This window comes from Kogia breviceps, chromosome 8 (genome assembly GCF_026419965.1).
Source record: "Kogia breviceps isolate mKogBre1 chromosome 8, mKogBre1 haplotype 1, whole genome shotgun sequence".
NCBI lineage: Eukaryota > Metazoa > Chordata > Mammalia > Artiodactyla > Physeteridae > Kogia > Kogia breviceps.
Window position 1 is genome coordinate 3,022,556 of NC_081317.1, and position 21,072 is coordinate 3,043,627.

Below are 21,072 nucleotides of genomic sequence, written 5' to 3' on the forward strand. Positions count from 1 at the left end.
ACACCCTGTGGGTCTCCCTTGTGCCACGACGGCCAGGCGTGGCCCAGCGAAGCCTTGTGGTCCATTTTGATGCCTCCTGGGGCTTCCGGAGAAGAAAGCAGCTCCCCCAACGCATGGCACTTCTGCTCTCTTTGGGGAAGTAGCAGTTCAGGGCTACCGTAGTCACCGAAGTTACCTTAGCCAAGAGGTGCTCGATTTGGAGAAAGGTCATCGGGAATAGGAGAGCGAGGGCTCAAGCGTGGGTCCCGAGGGACATCGGTCGCTCAGCGGAGCCCTGGTCTCCTCGGTGCGAGGACGAGGGTCCATCTGCTTGAGGGGGCCCGGCGGCTCTTACCGCCCTGGCCTGGGATCCGGCCCCTCGCTCCCAGACGGTGGGGGGGGGGGGCGCCTTGGGGGGGCTAGAGACTCTGGGGGTCTCCTTCACCTTCTCTTTCTGAACTGCAGGGGGAGATCGGCCCACCTGGTCCCAGAGGGGAGGACGGTCCCGAAGGCCCCAAGGGTCGTGGAGGTCCGAATGGTGACCCGGGTCCTCTGGGACCCCCTGGGGAGAAGGTACGTGACCCAGGAGGTTGACTGCTTCCCGGGGACAGTCTCTTGCTGAGGGCCTTGGGCGTCCAGGCGGTGGCTTGGTCAAGCTGAGCCCCGGGTGGGAGCTGGTGCGAGTCCTGGCGTGGTTCCCGTCCCCTTGACGCCACCCAGCACCCTTGTCCCCACATCCACTCCTGGCAGAGTTCCTTCCTCCGCCGGTCACAAAGCTCGGGGCCTGAGCTTGGCAAGCCACATGCACCATCCTCTGTGGCGGGGTGGGCCGGGGTTAGGGCTCCGACAGCTGCTCTTACACCTGCAGGAGCCCCCCCCCCTCGTCTTGCTCCCCTACCCCCCCTACCTTCACCCCTGAGCAGGAACCCGCTCTGAGTGGCCCAGACCTCCCGCCCTGTCCTGCCCCAAGGCTGGAACTCTTTTACAAGAGGATTGAACAAAATGTCGCAGACAGAGAACTCTTTTCCTTTATTTGGAGCGTTTTCCTCCACCCACTGTTGCTTCAGCAGTGGCGTCCGTCCATCCCTGCTCGAGGGCCCTTTGCTTTAAACCAGGCAGGGCGCTTTCCGTGATGACCGTATCCTCGGCCTCTGGAGACTCCAGCCTGCTCCAGTCCCCTGTCGAGACACACCGGCTTTCTCTCTGCTCAGGGAAGTACAGAGCTGGCCGTGAAAGTCACCTCCTTTATTTCCCCAGGGAAAACTCGGAGTCCCAGGATTGCCCGGCTACCCAGGAAGACAAGGGCCAAAGGTAACGTACCAACTACCTTGTTAGATTTGACAGTTGGCGTCTCCCTGCCCCACACGCTATCACCCATTTGCCCTCCCTGGCGTAGCTGCTGCAACAAAGCAGAGGGTCACAGTAGCTGTGTCTCGTTTCTGCCCCATTCGCCACCGTCTGTGTCAGAAGGAGGGGCCTGGACAGTTAGGTGAGCCTTTTCGGAGAAGGGGGGCCACCCAGCCGAGCGTGGGCTGCCCCCCGGGATCCTTAGTGCCCCTGGCCTCATGCAGACCGTTGTGCACTGGTTTCTCCACACCCAGGACTTGTTTTCCTCCCTCAGATGTAACTCACCATGGAGATCCAAATGTTATTTGCTCATAACTGAGTATAAAAGAAAGATGAAACCTTTCTTATGGGAAATCATGCTTTACTTTACGTGCAACAGCTCCTTGAGGCTTTGCAAATCATTTAAAACATTTTTTTAAATCTCACCTTTTATTATTCATGGTTCTTCCTTAAAAAATAACCAGCTGCCTTCACTAGAGACATAATCAACAGCAAGAGAGAACTCGTGGGTCTCTCCTGTCTGCGTCCGTGCGTCCTGCCCTCCTTGGGCTTCCGGCCTCTGGACACCCCGCTTGTTAGCAGAGGAAAGGCCCCGTGGACTGGGCTGCAGCTCTAGCTATTTCCTTGCTGCTGATGGCAATGCTTACATCAGTCCTTCCTGTAGAACGCGAAGGCCCCCACTCAGCAGCCGACAGCCACCCTGCAGGGGAGATCATTTGCTGTGACACAGGGGTTTTGTTTGGTATCTGTCGGCGATGTAGTTGCCGACTGCAGTGCTATCCACTGTGTTTGGAGGGAGAGAGGCTGATGGACCCATTTGCTCCCCTGAAATGCGTGTCCTTTTTGGGGAGGAGAAGAGCCCGAGGAGGAGTTGGGGAGAGACGGGAGTAGGGGGAGAAGATAGATCGAGTTCAGGCAGCTGTTTGGAGAGATGAGGGCAGAACCTTGGAGCTGCTCAGGCAGTTTGGACGGTCCTTGGGCGGTGACCCAGCTCCTGAGCCGAGCACTGTGGAGCCCGCATCCCAGGTTTTCCCGCCCTGAAGCTCGGTACAGCCTCTCCTACTTGGAGCAGGCAGGAGGGCACGTGGGTGGCTTGGCGAAGCTCAGCACCCTGGGAGAAGTTCAGGGTTTGAACCTGGGTCAACTGTTCCCAGTCTAAGCACACGTTCAGGTCAGGATTTCAAGTCACGCAGAGAGTAGAGACGTGCTGAAGACATGCTTTAGACAGTGTCACTGGGGGCTCACGTGGTAAGTGTTTGGATATTCGTCCCATCAAAGCCCTTAAGTGCATCCCTGCCTGTGTGCACCTTGTAAAGTCCTAGAATTAAAGAGCCGTGCGAGGCCACAGTCGGTGCATAGGTTTGCATTCATTTCTGACTTTATAAGCTGCCATGCTTTATTTAGAGGTGTTCTGGGAAGATAACAAAACATGGCGACAAGGTGCGGAAAACAAATGCCATAAATGTGACATTCACACAGCATCTCCAGTTAATCTGAGCGGCACATGTTCCCTTTTCTTCCAAAACACCAGTGTTTTGCAGAGATGGGTGTGTGAGAGGAGAGTGTGGAGAGAGGGAGAAAGGGGAAGCCTGGTTAAGATTCAGTTCTGGTTTTAAAATGTGGAGTGTGTGAGATGCTCAGGAAATACTGAGTAGGCGGGTGGATGGATAGATGGATGGTGGATGGATGGTGGGTGGTGGGTGGGTAGACGGGTGGGTGGTGGGTGGGTGGGTAGGTGGGTGGTGGGTGGGTAGACGGGTGGATGGATGGCGGGTAGATAGGTGGGTAGTGGGTGAGTTCGGTCCGAGACTATGAACTCTAACAGACTCTTCTTGCTGCTTTCCCAAGCAGCATAGCTTGTCCACCTGATCAGGCTCTCCAACTTCTTCCCTAATTAACTCTCTTTCAGGGTTCTATCGGATTTCCTGGATTTCCTGGCGCCAACGGAGAGAAGGGTGGCCGGGTAAGGACGGTCTGGCCTCTGCTTAGACGGCTTGTTCTGCTGCCTTGGTATTTCGCGGGTATATTCTCCAATACGTCCTGTTTATTTCTCACCCACTTGGCTGCCAAAACTGCTTTCCGGAACAGCTGACCTTAAGCCTGTCCACTGAGCGCTGGTGACTCTTGGACCCCGGGGCGGGGCAGTGCCGCAGGAGAAAGGGCAGCAGGCCGGAGAGGAAGGCATGCTGAGAAAACGGCACTTTCTCATGCGCAGCCGCCGTCCTGCCAGCTCTTTTGGGTCACCGGCGAAACCCAGATTCTCCTCTTTCAGCCCAAGTGACTTTCCCTCCAGGCTAAGTTTAAAAGGAGGGAAAGGAGTCCTGCTTTGTACCTCAGGGTCTCTGCTCAGCCGGGGTCAAGTCGCTTCCTTCCTCCTCTTGGCGCGCTGCCGCTGTCACGGGACCCCGCCAGGTGCCACGCGCTTTGCTTCCCTCTGTTGTCCCCCTGAGGGAAGGTGACCCGAGGGCTCAGGCTGGGGGAGCCGTCCTCCCGGCGCCCTGCCGGCCCAGGCCCTCCTGCAGGAGCTGCCCTGGACGCTGCTTAGGGGAATCGTGGGAGGCTGCCTGAGCACGGCCACTCGGCCGACCAGGATAGGAAGGGTCCTCCCGGGCCTTTGGACCCTGAGCGGCCTGGTCCACGGGCGTGCGGGGTGTGTGCAGAGCAGGCCTGGGGGAGACGCTGGGCCCAGCCCCGTCCCCTCCGCCCCAGGCTGGTCCTCCCCACACAGACGGACGGGCTGCCCCTCCTCGCTACAAACTAACGTTACCGCGTTTGAGCAGAGACAGTGAGAGCTCTTGAAAGCGGGGAGGAAGGCGTCAACCTTCCAAATTCCACGTGCACGAACGTGTCTGCCAGGCTCAGAAGAGAGAAAAGCGGGGACTTTTCTGAGTGCAAGTCCACCGCATAACCACAGGGAGACCTTTATCTATTTGTCTGCGTCGGTATCTAGATGCGTCTACACCTATGTCTGTGTCTGCAATGTTTAGATGTATGTCATGTCTATATCATGTCTGTGTCTGTGTCTGTATCTGTAACTGCCTGTGTGTCCATCTTCTACCTGCCTACCTGTCTGTCTAGTGCCTCCTTGGAGGGACAGTCTGAGCGGTGTCTTTAGGGAAAGACTGTCACTTGAGCAAAGCGGTCCAGGGTCTGTAAGAGCGTGGGAACCGCGGGGTGACGGGGTGGCAGCCCCTGAGCTTGCGGACAGCGCAGAGTTTTCCACACCACGTTGCCGTGAGACTCCCCAAAAGGGGTCGTGACGGTTCACGGGGGGTCATGTGACGTGACCACAGGCCCCTCCGTGGAGGAGCTGGGCTGCAGCTCCAGACCCTGTGGGGTCACGTGGAGCAGCCAGAGGCCCGGCCGTGGCTCTGGGGGCCGGCACTCTGGTGCAGGCTCTGCCCCCCTCTTCTGCCCCTCTTGCTCTCAGCCTCCCCACTCCCGAGCTGAGAAGGCCGGGCCGATGCCCGGACGCCCCCCGGCCCTCACGGGTCATCGTTCCAGTGCGTCAGCACGTGGATCACCGGGGTCACCGCTGAGAACAGGTTGTTGGAAGGCAGGGGGGCCTGGCACCGGGAGACTTCCTCCTGTTCTGAGCTTCGGACGTGCTTCCTGGGGCCTGCAACCTGGACACCCCGAGGAAACGCTCTACTTCGGGATTTGCAGGGACTGTCGAGTTGCATGTGGCTGTATCGTGGCCACGTGGGTCGGTGTGGCCGCGAGCACTTGGAGAGCGCTGGGATGGCAAAGGTGCCAACTCTTCCAGAAGGGAGCGGTCGGGCCGTGGTCAGGCCTGACCGGAGCACACGTCTGTTCGTTGTGGGAGAAATGTGCCTGGGGCACGGGGGGGGGCGCTCAGCGCCCCCCAGGATCCAGGGGAAAATGGCTACGTCTGTCCCCAGGAAGCGTCTGAGATCACCGTGCTCGCAGCGAACTAGTTAGTGCGGCCGTTTTAGTGCACGTCCTGGCAGACGGACAAGCCCCCGGGCCTGAGACCCCGAGCGTTCATTGTTCAGCCGTGGGCTCCCCATGTCCCCGGACCCAGGAGAGGAGCCTGGAGTCACGAGACTCAGCACTTACGGCACGTCTGCCCGTCCTCTCCTCCGGAGAGACAGACGCCTTTATTCTGGAACCTTCCCCACGGAAGGAAGGAGGAATCCACCCTGGCTCTCGTGCCCTGGACTCCAGACCTCCCCAGGCCTCCACTCCGAGGCTGTCTGCCCACAAGCCTCGCCGTCCTTGGCTCAGAGGATGGAGTGTGTGGGGACGCTGAGGAATCCAGGGGGAGTGTCTCCCGCGGCAGTGGCCTTCCCGCAGTCCTTTCCCCGCGGTTTTGAACTTCCAGTGTCGGTGCCCGTCCTGCTGTCCGTCCTTGTCAGACGGAGTTACGGGCTTGTTCTTATGTCACTGTGTCTGTCTGTTCCTGCACACTGTTGGTTGAGCGTCTGCCCTGCATGTATGTCCCGGGTGTTCTGTGAGCCCAGCGGGGGACACTGAGGGAAAAGGCCAAATCCGTGCCCTGGGGGTGCTCACCTTCCAGAGCCGGGACTGTGGACAAAGCAGTAAGTGAAGCAGACGGCGCGGCGGACGCTGGTCTGTTGCTCTGGCAAAAGATAAGGCAGGATGTGGGCGGGGAGGGAACTCAGGGGAAAATTGCGATTTTAGGTAGGGGGTCAGGGCCGGCCTGGAGGAGGAGGCCTGAGTAAGGGGCAGAGCCTGGGAGGGGCAGGGGGCAGAGGAAACCCGCCTCAGGGGTGGAGGACGGTGACCAGGGTGTGGGGTGGTGGAGGCGAGAGGGGCCAAGGCCCCAGGATTCACAGCATCGCTACGGAGCACTTGACGGAAGGCGCCACTGCCTTTGAACCGTCACCCACGGGAACTGCACGTGGAAATGATCGCACTTTGGATGGGGGCCGGGGGAAGAGTGGGAAGGTGGTGAGAGACACAGGTTCCGTGCCCTCGGTGCTGGTGGCCCCCGATCCTGCTCCACAGTTGAGGAGGAGGCGCACAGCTCTGGGGGCTGACAACGGCGGGACCCAGAGCATAGAGGCCAGACTCCAGACCTCCTGGGGTCTTCAGGCCACTTCTGCACTCCCGAGGCTGGAGGCGAAACGCAGAAGCTGAGACCAGTCTAGACCAGCCGGGCAGCCGGCCCAGCCCCGGACGGGAGCCCCTCACCCCTGCCGGCATCACGAGGAAAGCCAGACCCTCTGCTTCGTGAGCTGTCTGGTGCGGTTGGTCTCCTGAGCCGTGGTGACTGGAGGAGTCCCCCGGCGGCCACTGGTGTGACTGTCCCCCACCTTCCCTTGGCTTTGGAATTCAGAGTGACTGAGGCCATTTGGAGAGAGCTCATTCACTCCTACCACAGCTGGTGCTTCTAACGTCCTGTGAAGTGCCGGGCCCTGGGGACCTTGCCGCCCAGAGAGGGCACCCATAGGCCGGCTCATGAGTGATGAGTGTGAAGGAAGACAGGTGAATCGGGGTGTCTCCCAGGAGGAAGAGCCTAAGCCGGCAGTCAGGGGAGGCCTCCTGGGGGCGGTGACGTTCCTGAGACCCAAGGAGGGACAGGAGTTGGGTGGGTGAAGTGGGGAGGGAGGAGGGGAAGGAAGGCTGGCCGTGGCTGCCCCTGCAGGCCGAGGCCTGGGGGGTGAACAGCTGACCTGTACTCTTTATCCCCAGGCCCTGGGGACCCACCCAGGCTTTCATCGGGGGAGCAACGTGGGAGGTTTTTAGAGTAGCTCTGGTCCCCGCTCTGGTGTGGGGAGCGGATGGGAAGGGAGCAGGCGGGCTGTGCTTCCCTGGAGAGGTCGTTTTACTCTCCTTTTGGACATTCTGGTCCGATGGATGCTTCTGGGTGCTGGGATGCTCAGCGGGACGGGTGGCGTGAGTGCTGATACGCGTGTGCCTCCCGTCTGACAGCTGCTTGTAAGCCGGCAGGTGCCCTTCTGTCCGCCTCATCCTGGCCTCTGCGGAGGGGCGGGCTGGCTGGGTTGGGGGACTGCCGGCTGTGGATTCCACGTACAGCTGTGGCTGTCACGTGAGCAATCAACGGTCTGTCCGTGTCACTGGCCTGCAGCCCGGGCCAGGGCGGGGTCCCGGCCTGCCCTGCCTGGGAAGAGCCAACCCCTTAGGAACACCACCATCGACCAGAGGCTTCTGCTACCTGCGTCGGGCATCTTGGCTTGAGCAAGGCTAGTTCTGGGGTGGCCCGTGCCTCCCCGCAAGGACGCAAGGACAGGCGCTCGCGGGAGATTCTGTTAAGGAAGCCATGGATGGGGCACCTTCTGTTCAGTGACGTAAGTCACCGGGATGCAACCCTCTGGGTTCGTTTGCAAGGAAACCTGGAGAGCGTGGCACCACCTGGGAGGCCTGACAGAATCCGTGGCTGAGACTCTGTTTTGCTGCCCTTGCCCGGGGCACAGTTAGCTTAGGTTGGAACCCAGAGCCTTTCGGGTGACCAGGTCAGAACTGAGATCTGGGTCGTGGCGTCGGGTGGAGGCTGGGCGTGAGATGACGTGCCAGCCGGACTCAACCCGCAAATGCCAGGGGGTCACCCGGGTGGGTCACGGTGTCTCTGCTGGTGAAAAGCCCATCCTTTGAAGGAAGCAGATGTTTCATTAATTTTTGTAGGCAAATATGTATTTGAAGCCGAAAGATATCGTCATCTAATGAAAGCAGCGAGACCAGAGTGCGTCATTAAAAAGCATCGTAATCACCTCATTATCATAAAAGGTTTTATTAAATTCATTTCAGAGCGGGAGGCTCTAGAAAGCAGTTTTGATTCTGGCAGCGAACGAATGAAAGATGGTGAGAGGAAATGTATCAGGTGGCCTTTAGCAATACAGATCCATCTTGGGCTTTCTCGTTAGAAACCAGAAAAAAAAAAAAATTCCGGAAAATGAATGGAGAAGTGGTGGAGATATAGGAGCTGTGATCAACCCATTACTTCCGTGTACTGTGGGTAAACTGCACTTACTGGCTGTTATATATTTGCTTTAGAAAAAAACAAACGCGGTGCGTTTGTTTTCCTTGGTTTGGAAAATGCAAAACCACAGAGGAAGAAGGAGTCTAAATTCTATTAGAAGAGAAGCAAATCACTCTCGGATATATGATTTATATATTAAATTGCAAGTTTGTTCATCTGCAGAGCCTGTTGAAAATTTAATGGCTAATATCCTTAACTGTAGCAAAAGTAAATTATGTAGGAAAGGGGTTGACTTCCTTCTCTTTGCTTGTAATAATGATTCCGCCCACCCCTGCTGAGAGAGAGAGAGAGAGATGAAGGGGGAGGAAGGGGGAGGGGGGAGGGCTAGATGCTTTGAGGGAAGGAAACCAGATAAGCGTGGTTGACATCCATCAGGCAGCAGGAAGAAAATTGGAAGAAAATTGGATTTCAGCAGGCCTTGTACAGAAATATAGAGCTGTGTGTATTGGATGTGCAGTGAATTCTGTCACCCTGAAAAGTCTTCATTTAAAACAAAGATAAGGAGGGTGGTCTTTCCCAGCTTCTGACTTTGTGTGGTCTCTCCATCACCCAGGAGAGGGGCCACCGCCCAGACAGTGACAGGTGTGTCAAGTGACTGACCGACACCCATTTTCTCTGATTCCAGGGCACCCCTGGGAAGCCGGGACCACGGGGGCAACGAGGCCCAACGGTAACCCTGGGCGTGAGGGCCGTCTTCCAGATTGGGAGTGGGTTGTGGGGTGCATGCCCGGTAGGGAGGGGGCGGGGAAGGAGGCGTCAAGGGCGCCGAGGATTGGAGCTGACCTGTCTTTTGTTTCCTGCTTGTCCAGGGTCCACGGGGTGAAAGAGGCCCCCGAGGCATCACTGGGAAGCCTGGTCCCAAGGTATGTGTGCAGCATCCTCTGTGGCCCCGGGATGCACCAAAGTTTTTGATGCACCAAAATGTCAGGCACCTGAGGGTGCCCCATGGCCTTTCTCACTTGAAAAAATAAAAGAAAGAAGTTTTCTTGGCGGTATTTAAGACGGAGCTGGTCTCCTCCACCAGCCCTTGGATGAGTTAGGTCAGGTTGAGTCACGTGGCAGAGGCTACCCAGGGCCACCCCCCACCATGGAACTTTCCAGCCAGAAGCCCCGCAGCTCCAGGAGGTCAGGCCCAGCCAGGCTTTGGACAGATTTCCGCCACCCCCGCCCCAGCCCCCGGCCCTGGTTCTGATGGGGAGGTCTCATTTCTTTTCTTGAGAAGGGGTTTGGAAGCTGCAGACATCTTCGCTAGGATTCTAAAGAAGGTTCTTCCTGCCCCTCCTCCCACCCTGGGGCCTTGAAGCCAATTCCACCCCCCACCCCCCACCCCGCCACCGTCAGTGTGGAAACGAACCTCGGCCAGGCGGGCTGGTCCTGTCCTGTGCTGTCCGGGATGTGATTTGCAAAGTGCATTCCTGCGAAGGAGATGGGCCCGCTGCTGGCCGAGGTGCAGAGCCGGCCAGATGTGCCGGCCCGGGGGCTACACACATCCTTCCCTGACGAGCTCTGAGCCACGATCATGCTCCCTGGAGGCTGACTTAATGCTCAGCTGTTGCCCGGTGCCGGGTGGGCCCTGGGACGGGGCCTGTGTCCCGTCTTCTCATGAGTGAGTTTGGGCTGCACGCCCTGGTGGAAGTGTGGCCTTTGTCCCACAGCAGGAGAGTGTCCTGGAAGGTCACGGCCCCGGGGATGCCGGCTCAGTGTCAGGTGTGCCTCTAGAAGCAAGGGGACAGGTGGCCTCTGGGAGCCACGGCCTGGCTCTTTACTGAGAATCCAGTGGGGTGAACCTCCAGAAGGGCACACATGCAGTATGTGACTCTGAACTTCTGATGATGTCATGGGCCAGAGTCTTTGCTCAAAGATAGTAATAGTAGAAATAATAATAAGCTTTTCTTGATCTTTCCCTCCCTTCCCAGGGCAACTCTGGAGGCGACGGCCCGGCCGGCCCTCCGGGTGAACGGGTAAGCATCTCGACATGACCCGGAAACATCTCCAGGAACATCTGCAGGAAAGCAGCCTGCCTTAAATAGCCTCCCTGCGTTTCTTCCCCAGTGGGCGGGGGAGAGGGAGGCTAGCCTTTGACTCTGCCGAAGGAGAGGGTTTTCCTAAAATGGAAGGGGGGTCAGAGGTAGCCTTCCCTGGGAGTAAAGTCTTCTGGCGGTTGGAGATGGAGCGCCCATCCACTTGGCCTTGGGGTTTGGGGGGGCAGTGGCTGAGATGTCAGGAAACTGGGTCCTGGGCCTGTGCTGTCCCGAGGGACCTTGCTCTGTGACCTGGCCTCCTCGTCTCCTGACTGGACTTCTTTTCACTTCGGTGAGGGCAAGGGCTGGAAAAAATAGAGGAAGAGTCATGGGGGGCAGTGATAAATCGTACCTGGTACTTGTGCTCAGAGAGCCGGCGGTGAGGGCTGCTGGCCCCCCCCCCCCATGCTGCAGAGAAGATAGCTGTCCTCATACTGGCCATTCTCTGTCCTCAGGGACCCAACGGACCCCAAGGACCCACGGGGTTCCCAGGACCAAAGGGCCCCCCGGTGAGTACTGTGTTTTCTCTGTGGCGCTGGCCCAGGATTTCCCAGAGACATTGGATCTTCCCCCAGGCTCCAGCGGCCTCCTGGCAGCCGGCGGGGTGGGAGGGAGACCTGCCCGGAAGCCCTGGCTGCAGAGAGCTGCTTTTGGGGGACACGGACCCCTCTCTCATTTAGGCCATCCCGATTCTCTGGTTGGTACTGTCTCAGGGCTCTAGGGCTCTGCCATAACATGATCACACACCCGGTCCCTTAAAACCCCCGCACAAATGCGTTCTCTCACAGTCTGGAGGCCAAAGTCCAAAATCCAGCTGTGGGCAGGCCTGGTTCCTCCCCTGAGGGCTCTCGGGGAGAACCCGTCCCAGGCCTGTCCCAGCTTCTGGCGCCTGCCGGCCGCCCTTGGCTTACAGGTACTTGCCCGGCTCTCTGCCTGCATCTTCGCCTGGCCTCTCTGTCCCTCTGTGTCTTCAAATTCTCCATCTCTATCCATCGGCCGCTGGATCAGGGCCTGCCCTCATCCATTCGGACCTCACCTTGACCTGATCACATCTGCAAAGACCCTATGTCCAAATGAGGCCACGGTCACAGCTTCCAGGGGTTAGGACCTCAGCCTGTTTGGGGGGAGACACAATTCAATGCGCAACAGACACAGTATATTTCCTCTGAGAAAGAAAAACCCCTCATGACTGGAGTTACTGCCTAACGGCGCTTGCTTGGGGGCAGGGGTTGGGGAGGAGTTTGGCTTCTGAGCCAGACAGACTTGACCCCCTGCACCCTCCCACTGGCTGGACCCCAGGGAGCTGCTGACCTCTCACCGCCTCGGTTTCTCCCCGTGGGAGACGACGGTGGTCCGCAGGGTGGTCGTGGGCATTCAAGGGGACGGTGCCCAGACCCTGGGTCCCGTGTGGTACCTGTCACCGTGACTTTGCCATCGTGACCTTGGAAATGAAATGATAGCTTTTGTCACCTGGTGCAGCACAAAACCCTGAAGGTGTGTGCGTCTCAGAACAAAATGAAACTCCCTTCCTTTGCTTTCTTCAGGGGCCCCCGGGCAAGGATGGGCTCCCGGGACACCCTGGACAGAGAGGAGAGACGGTGAGTATGGGCCTTCGCTGCCCATCAGCTTATGGGAGGCGGTCAGCCTCGGGAAAGCCCGTGCGGGCCGGGCCGTCTTCTGTGGCCTCTGGGAGAGCCCAGTGCAGGCGGCAGCCCTGTGACACCCTGTGTGCAAAGGCAGGCGCCGCCTGCAGACTCATCCTGGCCAGTTTGGCCCGCGGTCACACGTGAAACCGTCGTGACACAGACGAAAACCTAGTGCCGCCCTTTCCTTCCTCCCGCGGCAGCCTGAGTGTGGCGGTTTGCTGTGTGTGCATCGGATCCGGAAAAGTAGTTGGGAAGGTTCTCCGTTTGTCGTTTGGTTATCTTATGCCGCCCACAGCCCTGTCTGTCCAGGCCCTTCCGTCCTCGGGGTTGACGGCAGGGGGCCTGGAGGGCTCCTTCCAAGTCCCCTTTTATAGGAAGGAGGACAGGTGGCCGGTCAGGGCGGAGTTTGGGCCCTTAGCTGTGCTCAGGGCCAGCGTCTCTGCTGTCACAGGCCCTCCTTGACCTTTGCCCTGACTTGTAGCAATGCCCGTTCCAGCCTTTGTCAGCTGGACTTAAAGGACACCCGCATGTTTTAGTTCTAGGAAAAGCGTTTATCGGGAATGTCATGACGTTCCGGTCCCGGGAGCCACTGGGGACTTCGGCCCAGCTTCACGCTGTGTCCCCTCCAGGCCTGTGCCCCAGAAGGGCGTGGGCAAACCTGTGACCTCGGGGCTCCAGGCTTTGGACAGCTGGGGACTCACAGCGCCTGGTGACGTCCTTGTCACCAGATTGGTGGAGAGTGACCGAGAGGCCCCCTTGTCTCTGCACCTGGTGTCCTTGTGGCCAAAGGTCTCTGACGGACTCTCCCAGGAACAGTAATCCCCTCGTGAAAGTGCATTTTGCGTGGCGCATTTAATATGTTCTTGGTGACTGCTTAAAAAAATGCCTTTGTCCCTTTTCGGCTCGTTCTGATGAAACGTCCTCTAATTGTACCATCCCGGCGTTCTGTACAGCGCTCCGTGGCTGATAGATGGAGATTCCTTTGCTCTTTTGTTTATAGAGAAAAATGGAAACATTCCGAGCTTTGCATATTTTTCTCTAATGCTTTTCTGAGGAGACAAGATGGAAGGTTTTGCATAGCGTGTGCTTTTCCCCCTCTGCCTTGTTCCCGGAAGAGGCTGGCAAAGTAAGGAATCTGCTTATTTTTGCGGGAAAGTCGGACAGGTTCTTGCCGGCTCCACCTGCCACGCCGGCTGCCCCCGTAGACTCGGGGGCACCCCCATCCAGACCCACCTGGGCTGGCATGTCCTCCACGGGCCAGTCCGGACGCCTCCAGAAAGGTCTTCCCTGGGGTGTTGACTTGTGCTTTCTGTAGAGGCCAGAAACACGAGAGGTCATGGCATCTCCTAAGTGCAACCGCAAAGCCCATGTCTCAGGAGGGGCTAGAGACGGATACGGGCCTCAGCAGCCGTGGACGGTCCCCACGGCGGACCATGCCGCGGGCCTTTCTTGCCTTACACCCAGGCTCCTGCCTCCACTTGGGCACTGCCGCCCGGCCCGCCGAGCAGGGGGTGCCCTCGCCCTGTCCGCCATTCCTTGTTTCTGACCCTGTAAAGGCTGCCTACGGGGAACGCTGCATTGTCCGTGGCCGTTTTAGTCCATTGCATGCAACTCAGCTGGGCCTCAGAAGGGAGCCCTCCCGGAATCTGCCGAGAGGCCGAGTCCGCTGTGGGTTTGTGGGGTCCGGCGGCCGAGCGTGAAGCCTCCATCGCCTGCACGCTGGCCGTCGTGCAGTGAATCGGAGGCGCTCGCTCGTCAGCCCCGCGGGCAGCTCACCCTGCAGCTCTCGCCGCGGCTTTCCACAAGCCACCTCCCTCTCCAGACTCTAAAGAGTTTCCGCTAAAATCCTCCCGGGCGTAGCATCTGCCGTCTTCCCCAGCATCGCGTGACACCTGCAGATGGCATCTCGTTGGCACGTGCCGTGCTCTGTAGACGTGCCGGAAATTAAACCCGCGTTGCTTTGCTGTCAGCCCTCTCCTCTGGAGGAGAGTGGGTGCAGTGCAGCCAGACGGGTGCCTCCGTGCCGCCGTGCACAGCAGAAGCAAGAGATTCCTGTGCGGCCGATCTAAGAATATCTCCCAGCCGCTGCGCCGTGAAAGCGGCAAGTCCCCACCGCGCCCCAGTCTCAGCCAGTGCAGAGGGACACGGTGCTGAAACCACCTGCCCTGCCCCGGGAGCCTTGGTGACAGAAGCAGGACAGTCTCCACGAAGTCACTTGACGAGATACAGCCCAGAGGTGGCTCCTGAGAGGGGACGGCAAGTCTGCTCAGAACATGAACGCTTAGTGACGTTGGAAAGATGAACGGTTTTAAAATATATTTCTCAGCACAAAGCAGGGCGATGGGAAGCAGCTGGTGAAACTCACCTGTCTGGCTTCACGACCTTCCCGAAATTCACGCAAAATGAAACAAGAGAAACGGCCCTTTTAAATGAAGGCTGGGGCGTCCGCTGTTTGGGGGTGGGGTGAGGGTTGGCGGGGGGGCGAGGGTTGGCGGGGGGGCGAGGGTTGGCGGGGGGCAAGCCTTCTGTTGGGCCGCTTCGGACATCTCAGTGTGGCAACTCTCTCTTCACAGGGTTTCCAAGGCAAGACCGGCCCTCCAGGACCCCCGGGTGTGGTCGGCCCTCAGGTGAGATACAGCATATCCCCTGGTGTCACTGGCCGTCCTGAGTCTGCACCCACACAGGAAAGAGAGTAATGCTCGGGACGGACGTTCCCCACCATTCTCAAGGTCTGGGTGCAGCCAAGAGGGCATCACGAGGCCTGCAGTTCTCGTTCAGAGATGTGCTCCGTGCAGGGCAGTGATCTGTTGACACGGACATAAACATAAACAGAAGCAGGCAGAGCCATGGGGGCTGCGAGGCCCGTGGGCAGACCAGGCTGGCTCGGGAGTCCGGCTTCCGCCCCCGGGGCAGCCCACCCCTTGGTGTCCGTGCAGCCTGATTCCCCGGCCCGGATCCGGTACCCAGGGCTGCTGTTCTAATCGCCCGCAGGTCAACGTGAGGACGGGCTTGCAGGCTCCGAGCCACAAAACAGGGCGCAGTCACCTGGCTTCTCAGAAAGTTCCCACCTAACGTGGCAGTGAATAAGATACTGACCCAGGAAAAGCGGGTGCACTCCCCGCTCCCTCTCGCTGCACTGGGTTCCCCGTGACACCCTGGGAAACGCAGGCCCTGCCCCGCTTCATTGGGGAGGAGACACAGGAGCACAGGGCCAGACACTGGCTATTCATCATCACCCACCTGGCTCGCTAAGACCTTTCTGGATCTTTACCGGGGGCTTCCCTGGTGGCGCAGTGGTTGAGAGTCCGCCTGCCGATGCAGGGGACACAGGTTCGTGCCCTGGTCCGGGAAGATCCCACGTGCCGCGGAGCGGCTGGGCCCGTGAGCCGTGGCCGCTGGGCCTGCGCGTCCGGAGCCTGTGCTCTGCCAACGGGAGAGGCCACATCAGTGAGAGGCCCGCGTACCACAAAAAAAAAAAAAAAAAAAAACCTGTTACAATGGATCTTTACCGGAGGGAGATGACTTTCAGAGGAATGTGGAGGTCTAGTGGGCTTGCGATGGCCCTTTGCCTCTGTGGCCAGGCTGTCCTTAGACTTAGGAAGAGAAGGTTACTTTTGCGTGTCCCTCAAACACGGTTTATGGCTGACACGCTTTTCCCAACAGGGTCCCACGGGAGAAACTGGGCCCATGGGTGAGCGTGGCCACCCTGGGCCCCCGGGCCCCCCTGGTGAACAAGGGCTCCCGGGCCTGGCCGGAAAAGAAGGGACAAAGGTGAGTGTCCGGGACCTCCGTGCCAGGTAGACTTTCCCAAGGAACCATTGCGGCCTGCGGTCTGCTTTCTTCTGAAGAGTGGGTGATTCTCAAGCAGATCCTCCTTGTGCCAATCCATCCCCCAAACCAGGAACTTAGTTCAGCTTTTGCTGGCCTTGAAGGAGGGGCTGAGCAGACCTGCCGCCCGGATGGATGTGACAGGGGCTGGGGACCGCCTTTTCCCTGGGCTGCCCACCCCCATTCCCAGAAATGGATACAACTCTGACAATTCATGTGTCTAAATGGGATTTAGCAGAAAGCGACCCTTGAAGAAACGGCCCACTGTAAGAGGTGAAAATATATATTCAACATATCTATGCCCACCCTGGGTACCCCAAGCTGGTGGTTATAACTTGCTGTGTTTTAGCATAAAAGTGAACAGCCTTCCCCTTTTCAGCTTTGCAGTGAGGGACACAGGAAAGATAAGCTCTCCAGCCCCTTGTGTGACCACAGGCAAGAAATTAAACTCGAGAAGTAATCAAATAGTGAAAAAATTACACGCACGTACATATGCATGCATGTATATATGCTTGAGTACATACGTATGTGCTTGAAGAACTGCACGCACACGTGTGCGTATAATACAGAGCCAGGTGTCTGGCCACAAAGGGAGCTCTCTGAGTTTGGAAAGGAAGCCAAGGGCATGCTGGTTTGAAGACCGATATGCTGCCATGTTGGACCCCAGAGAAAATTCTGGAAGATGTCAAAGCTTTAGTGAACTTCCGGGAAGGTACACGCTCAGGTGGAGAATCTTTTCAGAATATGTGGTTTCAGACTTGAGACAAGGGTCTCGAGCGGCAAGTCCTCTTCAAGGCAACGCTTCCCATGCTTCGGCCGTGGACTCCTTCCCCTGAGCCCAGTTTTCGAGGATCCCCAGATACATGAGAAGGGCAGACGTGGGGCCCTCAGCCCCGGCTCAGCCGTCGTGGCCCCGAAGGACATGGTGCGGGGCCGGGACTCCCACCCAGTCGTGGAGCACGACTGGAGTCCCGGTGGGAATCCGTCCCCCCGCCACACGCAGAGCCAGCCCGCCGCACAGGCCCCGGGTGTGAGCTCGGGCTGCGCTCCAGCGCGTGGACCTGCCAACCAATGATGCAAGTCAAGACTCGGAGGTTCCTTTTAAAGCCAAGTGCCCGGGGAAGCCCCCCGTCCAACCCAGGTCCCGAGCACATCTGGAAGACCAGACCCCGCCCAGCTCCCCGTCCACCCTGGTCTTGGGCATCGCTCGGAAACTCACCTATGGCTCTGATTTCAGGGTGACCCAGGCCCCGCCGGCCTTCCTGGAAAAGATGGCCCCCCAGGGCTACGTGGCTTCCCCGGGGACCGAGGGCTTCCTGGTCCAGTGGTGAGTGAGGGGGCCAGCCGGGGGGGATGGAGCTGGAGGCTGCTCAGCCCGGGGGGCGTCTCCCCTCGGTGCCCTGCCCACATCTTGTTGCTTTGCAGGGGGCGCTTGGACTGAAAGGCAGTGAAGGCCCCCCAGGACCGCCGGGCCCCGCGGTGAGTGTGCTGGCTCAGCACAGAGCCTCTTTCCCACCCTCTGCTCTGCAGGCAAGACGGGCGTCCCGAGGCCCGGGGAGCACATGCACCTGCCCTGGCCCCGCGTGGGTCCTGGGAAAGCTGGTGGGGGCGCTGGGCTTGGGAGGGACGTGGACAGTATACCAGAGCTGGCAGCCAGTGCCGAAGGGCCAGGGGCAGGGGGCGTGTTGTGTGAGGACAGCTGGAGAGCTGGGCGGTTTGGAGGAGGGCTGCACGGGCCCCCAGCCTGTGGAGGAGGCTTCGCGTGGGTCTGGTCCCAGAGCATCCGGGACGGACGTGGACACACGGCTCCACGGCCTCGAGAGCGGGGCTGTCCGCACGCCCGGGGCTGCCCAAGGCAGAGGGGACCCAGCACAGGCGGGAAGCCTGTCCCCCAGAGCTGTGCTGTCTGTTAACCTAGGTGGTCTCCCCCCCCACCTTTGAGTCTAGCTACAAGAGGCTTGGAGATCCAGAGCTTCCAGACCCTGGACTGTGGTCTGGGGGAATCAGGGGCCGCGAGAGCCTGTGCCCACCCTCCAGAGACACGCCCACAGACCCCCTGTCCTTGCCTCTTGCCAATGAAAACATTGCCTTTCCCTGTGATAAGGGCCGGGAGCGGGACGGCACCCCGGGCAACAGTGGTCTCTCAATGCTGAACCCCTAGAATTAGTCCAGGGGCTCACCTGTCAGCCCCGCTCCTGGGCCAGAGCCTCGCCTGTACAACGTACAGCGTGGAGGAGCGGGGCAGCGAGTGAACGCTCTGTGGTAGGCAGACCCCAAAGAGCAGAGTGGGTGCCAGCGTCCCCGAAGAGGTCATTTCAAGCCAGGACTTACGGAGGGAGGATGTGTTCTCAGACACTGTGGAGGGACTTGGAGTGATGGGTTGGGGAGTGAAGAGGGCCTCAGAAACACAGCCTCAAGTGCTAGAGCAGATCGCTTGCGTTTGCAAGGGGCCCTGGGGCGCTCTTGTGGGCTCTAGAGTGAGAGGGTGAGTGGGGTGACCGGGGGTGCTTTAGGGAGTTGGATCCGTGCATTTGGAGAGCCTTTGAAATAAACCACTTTCTTGCCTCGCCCCAGGGATCTCCAGGGGAGAGAGGTCCGGCCGGTGCTGCTGGGCCCATCGGAATTCCAGGGAGACCTGGGCCCCAGGGACCCCCTGGGCCGGCTGGGGAGAAAGGAGCTCCTGTAAGTACTGCCTCGGAGGAGCTCTGTCCCTGCCCCTGTGCTGTCCCCTCCCCAGGCATTTCCCTGGGGGGTTGCGGGGTCGGGGAGGTGGGGGCGGTTTGTGGCGTGGGCCCAGCTGTCTTGACTGAGGTCCAAGGGCCGATCACAGTGGCGGCCACGTTCTTTTCCGGAGTTGCCTGAGCTGGAGGGGTGTCCGGGGAGCGTCCGGGCCAGGCTCGGCCGGTCACACCCACGCATCTGGGCCCCGGCACGTGCAGGCACGGGGAGGGGTGGAGACTGTGTCCAGATGTGGCCTTGGCCCCGGTCCAGGCTCTGGGTGCCCCGTGTGGACGGGCCACTGCCTCCTGCTGTGTACACAGCCCGCTGCCGCCTGGCCTGGGCCCACGGCTGGTCAGTGTGTGGGAAAGGTGGACGTTTGGGGTGGCGCTCGCGTTGTTGGTCTGGGGACAGGCGTGGAGAAAGGAAGGGACGGGAGACATGACCGGCAGATAAGCAGCTTCCTCCCAGGCCCCTGACAGCTGACCTCCCAGTGAACCCCAAATGTGAGCACCCCAGCCTGGAGGCTTTGTGAAAGCTCAGGGCCAGGGGGTCTGCAGTCCTGCTTTCCACGAAGGGGGTTAGAGAGACCCTTCCTGTCTAGACACCTCCTGGGAAGCCAACCGCCAGCCCCTTCCCCAAACGACTCCCCAGAACGCCCCTTCCTGCCTGGACGTACCCTCATCCCGGCCACGTTTGACGTCTGCCACATGATTTCGGAAACGCCCGGCTGCCCCTGCATTCAATCAGCCATGGGGACAAATTCCAGCTCGAACCTCCCTTCCGAATTCTGAATGTCATAGGAGCCCGAGTTCTGGGGGAACGGGCTATGAGCATGGTGTCCCGTTGAGTTAAGACCCCTGCGTGGATTGATTTCTGTTAGAAGGGGTGGTTTTCCTTATGTGTTCCCCTGTCCACGGCGCATGGGTAGAAAGAGGGCCCTGCTTGCCTTCCCGGCCGAGAACGCCCCATGGGAACCACGCTGGATGCGTGGGCCCCACGGAGAATCCGATCAGCGCGTCGTCGGCACTGCTGATGGCACCGGCTCCCTTCCCGTGAGCCACAGATCCCGCTGAATTCTGCCTCGGAACCCTGCCTCTGGTCGGGCGCTGGGTGCACGCAGAGCACCCACAGAGGTGGCTGGAAACGGTTGAGTTCATTGTTGCAAGAGTGTGAATGCTTCAGCAGAAACCTCTCCGGGCTGTATCATCCTGTGAAAGGCTTGTCATGCTTCCAGAATAGCTGCAGGAGAAGAAAAGGTCAGGTGTCCTGTCGGGCAGGAAGGTTCCCCGTGAGCCACGGTCAGCCTGGACCTTTTCTGGCCTAATTGGGGAAGAACTTTAATCGGGGCGGGCACTCCATCGAGGAGCAGGAAGTGAATATTGTGCAGCAGGAGAGGGGAGGAGAGGGCAGCAGGGGATGCCGGCCGAAGTCGGTGACTGTGTGACTGTGCACTTTGCCGCCCGTGCCCCCTCGCCGACGTGCACGCCTCTGCTGGGAGAAGGGAATCGCGGCTTGGGTGAGAAAGTTCCAGCTTCTCACAGGGTGGAACGTGGCTGGTACAACTGAGCAAGAACTCAGTAAGGATCATTTGAGATGACCGAGGGGGCAAATAGGAAAATGAAGCAAAACCATGAGGAAGAGAAGATAGGAGAGTGTGTGTGTGTGTGTGTGTGTGTGTGTGTGTGTGTGTGTGTGTGTGTGCGCGCGCGCGCGCACGTATGTGCCCGTGCGCTCTTGCAGGGAGGGTGTTTGCGGGGAATCGGGAGAGTAAGCAAGTTGGCCGAGGCCGGAGCTCAGGCCCTCCTGGCCACTGGCTTGGACGATCCCGCACACAGACCCAGGAATCTGGTTGGCGAGGTTTGAATCTCAGCTGTGCTGCTTATGGACGAGCCTCAGTTTCCGCCTGTGTAAAAGAGTAGCCCTTCCTAGGATGGGCAAGGGTTAAATGCAGAGATGCAGGGGAAGGGGTGATACAAGGCCGGACTCGGAGCCTCCCTCGGGGCATCCGCGGGAGATCCATTAGGACCAGGCTGATGATCCCTGCCCAGGAACTGCCCCCTTCCTGCCTGTGGGCCTCTCTGTGGGGGATGAGCTGGTGGCAGGACGTTCCCACGGTGGAGCTGCCTGTGAACAGGGATCTCCTCTCCTCTTTAGGGCGAGAAAGGTCCGCAAGGCCCAGCTGGCCGAGACGGTCTACAGGGGCCCGTGGGGCTCCCCGGCCCAGCTGGCCCTGCGGGTCCCCCTGGAGAAGACGGAGATAAGGTAAGAAGAATTCGGAGAAGTCCCCCAACCTGGGCCATATGCACAGCCAAGCCTGGCCAGTGACGGCAGGTCAGAGCCGGCGGGGTGGGGGTGGGGGTGGGGTCCTTTTCAACCAAGGGATGCAGGCGACGTAGGGGCTCTGGCGACAGAGGGACCCCGTGCCGCCATCCGACGTTCTTGGCGTTAGTGGATGATTTTGGAATCGCTCACAAATAATGGTAGTAAAGGAGATCTCCGACATGCTTGAGGGGACTTAGACGCTGCTTTTCTCTTGTGTAGTTTT

At 59.3% G+C, this 21,072-nt stretch overlaps 1 protein-coding gene across 2 annotated transcripts in view; it reads left to right on the forward strand.

Moving 5' to 3' along the window:
* The window catches only part of COL5A1 (collagen type V alpha 1 chain), a 159,512-nt gene that overhangs the window by 107,877 nt on the left and 30,563 nt on the right, over positions 1–21,072 (forward strand). For both annotated transcript variants that reach the window (XM_059071149.2, XM_059071150.2), the window contains exons 30-43: positions 445–552; positions 1,237–1,290; positions 3,236–3,289; positions 8,937–8,981; positions 9,121–9,174; positions 10,228–10,272; positions 10,788–10,841; positions 11,877–11,930; positions 14,552–14,605; positions 15,642–15,749; positions 17,044–17,133; positions 17,232–17,285; positions 18,381–18,488; positions 20,682–20,789. In XM_059071149.2, coding sequence (XP_058927132.1) covers positions 445–552; positions 1,237–1,290; positions 3,236–3,289; positions 8,937–8,981; positions 9,121–9,174; positions 10,228–10,272; positions 10,788–10,841; positions 11,877–11,930; positions 14,552–14,605; positions 15,642–15,749; positions 17,044–17,133; positions 17,232–17,285; positions 18,381–18,488; positions 20,682–20,789 — 990 coding nt within the window. The remainder of the gene's footprint in view (positions 1–444; positions 553–1,236; positions 1,291–3,235; positions 3,290–8,936; positions 8,982–9,120; positions 9,175–10,227; positions 10,273–10,787; positions 10,842–11,876; positions 11,931–14,551; positions 14,606–15,641; positions 15,750–17,043; positions 17,134–17,231; positions 17,286–18,380; positions 18,489–20,681; positions 20,790–21,072) is intronic.